The following is a 6,310-nucleotide window of genomic DNA, read 5'->3' on the forward strand; positions in this document are numbered from 1 at the left end:
CAGAATGGTGATTTGGATCTCCCAGATCCTACTCTGAAACTCTCTAACCACTACACTACACTGGCTTTTATTGGAGAGGCTGCTGTTAAACAGTTGCAAGCAGTTGGTCCTGGGTGAGTCATGCATGCCATATGGTATCAAGGAACCTAGTGGTTGCTGGAGGTCCTGGCCCCCACAAGTCTTCCCTCAAAGGACAAAACAGCCCTGGAAAGGGCCCCTCTCCCTGCCTGTTATTGACAGAAACCAAGCCTGGAATACTGACCTATTACTTGTTGCCTAGCAATAGCCACTGAGGGCATCTGATTAACCATTTTGGAGGGGTTTTTTTTGTTTTAAACCCCCAATATGTTTTTTTATTTCAGATTTTTTTTGTGCAAACCTGAGGCACTTTTCAGGTATGTAGGAAGATCTGTCTTGTTCATTCATGGCTTCAGTCTCCAGATCTAAGTATTTTCAGATCAGGGCCATTTCACTATTAATATATAAGATACAACATGAGCTGAAAATGATACATGATAATGATTCTTGTTCAGAGGTGGAAATTCTTAGGTTAATATCTAAATGTCTTTTGGAATTATAAAACATTATAATTATAAAACATTGGTATCAATTATAATATATAATTATAAAACATTGGTATCAACATTATGTAATCCTGCAACAGTTCATATGGTGGGGTGAGATGAGAGTGAACACCCTTGAGGCTGAACAGTAAACCCGTAGATGTCTGAGTAGGGAAGAGGGAGATAAGACTTGGCTCCTGTTGGAAAGTTCACAGCTCAAGGATAAACAAAGATGGTGAAATTGCTTGTCAGCTTTTAAGTCAGAGCGGAGATGCTAAAATGAAGGTAGCTGCTCAGCTGTGTATTTTGCCCTAAAATACTTAGTGATTTGATTAATTAGATTAGCTGCTTAAATACAACTAATTCAAGGTTGATTGTCCTACGTCTTCACTGGAGGATGCTGGGATATATTCTTCATAATTCATCACAGGAATCCGTTAAATGTTGGCTCACTTCCAACAATGCAATTTCAAGTACATCCGACTGCATGGTGAATGCAAAACAGAGTGTGCAATGTTTTTAGCTTGCTTTTAATTTTAGCTTTTATTTATTAACTGGCTGATCACATCACAACTATTCTATTTTTAAAACAGGGTGCACTATGGTATCACTTGCACATGCCTGTGCTATGACAATCTTTATCAACCTCAGCCATTGAGCTGTAGAGACAACTAAGCATTTGGATAATATTGCTGAGTGCACAGCAAGTTCGCCCCCCCTCAACCTACCCACCACAGGAATGAATGATGGGCTGTTGAGAAACAGCCCTATATCATGCTTGATGGCTCTGGGTGCTCTCAAATTTGCTGCATTTTCATGAACAACCTGCCTGCTCATTTCTTTCCAAACCAGTCAATAGATTATGCCTATTTATCCCTTCCCATCCCTTGACAGCATGAAGAAGGCAAAACAGGTGCCCTCCCCAACAAGCCAAAAATAGAGGACCCTAAAATATGCCTGATCAGCCCCAAAGCAAACAGTTAGTCCCATGCTACATGAGGAGGGTTGTTGGGTCAGCAGAAACAGCAAATGCCTATGTGGGAAAGGAAGGAAGCCCATTATATGGCTTACTTCTTTTTTTTAAATGTATATATTTTATTGTTTTTTCCACACAGATAGAAAGTAGGAAAGGATGAAGAAGTAGATAAAAGAGTAGAAAAGGAAACAGAGAAATTATACACATTTTCATTAGGCTTGCTTATATCAACATTCTAGTTCTCCAAATCTTATTCTTTATCCTAACACAACTTTGACTGTGAATTCTAATATTTCTTACAGTATTGCCTTATTATTACATTTTAGTCTCTATATTTATTCTTTATCCACTTGATAAAGGGATTCCAAGAAACAGAAAAGTCTTCTTCCATTTGTCCTTTCACTAATGAAGTTAATTTGTCCATTTCTGCAGTTTCCATTATCTTCATGATTAGTTCCTCTTGCTGAGGTATTATTTGATGTTTCCAGTATGATGCTAGTAAAATTCTAGCCGCAGTTACTGCATGAATTATGAGGAGTTTCTGTTCTTTGCTCATATCTGCCATACAGTTTAACAGAAATGTCTCTGGTTTGAATGGAAATGAAGTCTGTAAGATAGTTTGTAATAAAGTATGTACCATTATCCAAAATCTATGCACCTCCTTACAGGACCACCACGTATGAAAAAATGTCCCGGTATGTTTCTCACATTTCCAACACTTATTAGATGCATTTTTATACATTTTAGCCAATCTATCCAGTGTTAAATATCATCTGTAAAACATCTTATACAAATTCTCTTTAAATGTGACAGATGTAGTTATTTTAACATTCACTTTCCATATCTTATTCCATTGTACTGAGCCAATATCACCTCCTAAATTCTGTGCCCATAAACTTTTACACTTTTCCACCCCCTCATTCACTTTCATTTGCATTAAAAATAAATACATTTTCTTAATCAATTTTTCATCTAAACCACATAACAGTTTTTCAAAGTCTTTTTGTTCTATATGAAAGCCTCCCATTTTTTGTCCTTATTATATCTAGATTCAATCTGTGCTCTTGACCACCAGTCTAAATTAATACCTTGGTTCTGTAATTCCTCTTTTGTTTTTAATACTCCTCTATTATCTAAAAGTTCTTTGCATCTGATAACCTTAATCATACACATTTGGCTGTGTATATGGCTTACTTCTTGACCCTTTCATAGGTTAGGTAATTAGTCACCTGAACAATGATGTCCTAAGATTTAGAAAAGGCTGGTACAACAGCAGCCACAGCTGAAAAAACTGTTAATGTTTCTCAGAACTGTTGATTGTTCTTTTGCTGTTATTGTTATGCCATTCTAAAGTACTTTTAATTTGGTGATATCAATACCAAATTATATTATAAGCGTACACCCAAATTGTGAGCAGTCAGCCTAGCTCTCCATCATTATAATATCTGCTTATGAATGGGAAAAATAATAAAGCCTTAACTAATGTGCTTCATGCTGCAATAAGCCAGCTGCCCAACAGGGCAAAATATTGCCAGCTCCCAACTGGGAGACTGGAATGCAGATGCCATATGAATGGAATGCTGAGTGATTAAGTTGACTCCGACCTGCCCATGCTGCAGAATGTGCTATTCTTGACAAGAAAAGTTCTTGAAACAGCTCCCTTTGACATTCCAATCTCCTTTCTTCCCATTGATTGCAACTCCAGCTAAAAACCTGTCCCTCAATCTAGAGCTATCAATCAGCTCTGATAAGTTAAAGTTCTTCCTGGGAACATTTAATCACAGCTTTAAATTCATTAGCCAGCTCTGGAGATGCTTAATTAAATTTACAGTTTCTTTGTGAGGCACCAGGAACAGGCAAGCTATCTCCTTTGTCCTGCCCCACCAGGCTAATCAAAGTTTTGTCCATCCCATGAGACAACCACTTAGGTCTTTGTTCCATTGGTTGAAGTCACTCTCCAGCCTCAGGGCCCCTTTTGCCCTGCAAGTATTCTGGCTTTGCCACAGCCAATTTGTACACAATTATTCGGATCCAAGTGCTCTACCCTCAGAATCCTTATTTGAGCCTCTTTGGTTGAGAACACTGGCCATTTGAAGCCTTCTTCCTCAGCGGACTACTCTACTCCTCTGATAGGTAATTATCACCTGAAAATCCTGAAAATTTCACCACTGCTTTCCTAGGAATCTTGTGTGTTTGTGAATTGCCTCTTGCTGTGTGTTTGAATTTCCCCTTTAAATAAAAATACTATTGTTTTGGAAAACACCCATCTCTCATCAGTTGCTTTGAGGAGGAGACCTGGTAAAAACTGGTGGAGGACTGCCTCTTGCATAGCCTTCTCCTTGTTTGCTAATTTCACCACCTCAAAAAGAGACCCGTTCCAGTAACAAAACCACCATGTTTGTCATATTTCATTCTCTTTCAAGTTTGGTAAAGTTTTAGGGGAAATCATAGAAAGTGTGAGAGTAACCAAGTTCTGCCATTGTGAAATAATGAGCTCTAGCTAAAACAATCGGATTAAGTTAACGAAGTATCTAGGGAAAAGGGTATGTGTTGACACAGATTCATAAGACTCCGGTAATTAAGACATCTCCTTTCAGTACACTGGCCCTCAGGCCCTCACTAGAGAGCTTCACTATGAGTTTTAAAGAAGAAACTAAGAAGTCTGAATTAGATTTCCCAAATGCCTATATTTTTAACCATTTGTATTTATTCCAGCAGGAAACTTTGCATTGAACCAATGGTTAGAGACAACTATACAGCAGTGACCAACTTCATTCTCTTTGGATTAACAGATCATCAGGAGATGCGACCTCTGCTTTTTTCTGTCTTTTTAGTAATCTATATTATCACTCTGGCAGGAAATCTTGGAATGATTGTATTGATCTGGATTGATCCCCAGCTACATACACCAATGTACTTTTTCCTCAGCAATCTGTCCTTTTTAGATGCCTGCTATTCTACCACCATCACACCCAATATGCTGGCAAACATGTTAGTGGGAAGCAAACCCATCTTGTATACTGCCTGCATTGCACAATATTGTTTTTTTGCCATCTTTGCCACCACAGAGTTCTTCCTCTTGGCTGCTATGGCATATGACCGATATGTGGCTATCCACAACCCTTTGCTCTACACCGCTGTAATGACCAAAAAGCTTTGCACATCACTGGTAGCTGTTTCATACTTTGGAGGCTTAGTGAACTCTCTCATTCAAACAAGTGGATTACTAAGATTATCCTTTTGTGGTTCTAATGTTATCAACCATTTTTTCTGTGATCTCACACCTCTGTTGAAACTATCTTGCAATGATATCTATTTAAATGAGATGCTGATATTCACATTTGGCAGCTTGTTTGAAATGAGCACCCTTTTGATCATTATCATTTCTTATGTATTCATTATTGTAGCTGTGCTAAGGATTCGTTCTTCTGAGGGGAGATATAAAGCTTTTTCTACTTGTGCCTCCCATCTCACAGCTGTGGCCATATACCACGGGACCATTCTCTTCATGTACTTCAGGCCCCATTCTAGCTATTCACTTGACACAGACAAAATGGCCTCTGTGTTCTACACAGTGATAATACCCATGTTGAACCCACTGATCTACAGCCTAAGAAACAAAGATGTAAAATATGCTTTTAAAAAACTGACAGGGAGAAAAGTGTTTTCTAAGTGAATCTCTCTTGTTTGTTTATTTATTGATGAGATTCTTATGTCATCTCTTCAGAGTTGTTCTTGAGGTAGCTATCTCTTTCAGCTTTCTCAAGCAAATCCATTATATCTAGAGAAACAGGTACCTTTTCCAGTTAAAAGCAAGCCATTACATGACCAAAAAAAATTTAGGGGGGAAATCCAGTTGATACACAGGAATCTCTGGGAGTGCTTAGTTCATACATTGTGAATACTTTCTTCATTGGTTCCATGCCAGTAGAAGCCCAGTCCCTTGGTGTCAAGAGGAAGAGTATACCACACAAGTGGAGCTTATTTCCCTATTCACCCAGGAAAGAACAACAGCCATTGATACATGGGAATGGGATGAACTGCTTTAAGGCAATTTGAGCTACAATTTCAGGGAAAGGATGTGGAATGTGATTTCTAAAAGTTATTGAAAAGCATTTGTCTGGTCAATGCCTGTCACAAAACACTCAAGAAGAGTGACAAATAAAATATTTTTCTGAAACTGCAAGGTTAGTCATGTATTTTTTACAGTCTCTTTCTTCCACCCCTTTCTCTCCTCTTGAACCAATGCAGAAACATTGCCTTGGAAAGAAATATATCATACAAGTGGACTTGTGGGATATCTTATTTCTATCTACCCCCCTATTTCCACTTTCCCTTCCCTGAAAGCCCCAATAGCCTTTCTTCTTGCCTCCTTCTCTCTTTCTCACCCACCAGCCAACCTACCTTTATCTGACCCCCATTTTTTAGTTTTCCTTCCCTAACTCTAGCAGCCTGTACCCAAGAAGACTATGGTCTAGTTGCATGGTGCCAGTCACTGGGCCAGTCCCAGTTGCACAGTGGAGAACCTGCAAGGACTTCTGAAGGGCACTTCCATTTCCCCCATATCACTGTTGCCACACTATTTCCTCTTTCCCTCCTCCTAACAATCCCCATATCCTCACCCTTCTCTGCTTCCTCTCCTTCCTCTCCTTCACCCACCTTTTATCTGCTCCTTCATCACTTATATTTATTAATTTACTTCATTTATACTATTAGATTATTTATTTACTTCATTTACCTTTTGCAATTCACCACATTCTCTTCTCCTCTA

General features: G+C 38.7%; 1 protein-coding gene across 2 annotated transcripts; it reads left to right on the top strand.

The window, feature by feature from the left end:
* Positions 1–2,062: 2,062 nt before the first annotated feature.
* On the top strand, positions 2,063–5,215 carry LOC129324235 (olfactory receptor 1052-like). Of its 2 annotated transcripts, XM_054971375.1 has the most exons (2): positions 2,063–2,076; positions 4,285–5,215. In XM_054971375.1, the coding sequence occupies exons 1-2, from the start codon at positions 2,063–2,065 to the stop codon at positions 5,213–5,215; spliced, it is 945 nt and encodes a 314-aa protein (XP_054827350.1). The 2 variants fall into 2 exon arrangements, with proteins under 2 accessions (XP_054827350.1, XP_054827351.1); XM_054971376.1 differs by lacking the exon at positions 2,063–2,076 and having other exon boundaries at positions 4,265–5,215.
* The last annotated feature ends 1,095 nt before the right edge of the window (positions 5,216–6,310 follow it).

Source organism: Eublepharis macularius, chromosome 2 (assembly GCF_028583425.1).
Source record: "Eublepharis macularius isolate TG4126 chromosome 2, MPM_Emac_v1.0, whole genome shotgun sequence".
NCBI lineage: Eukaryota > Metazoa > Chordata > Lepidosauria > Squamata > Eublepharidae > Eublepharis > Eublepharis macularius.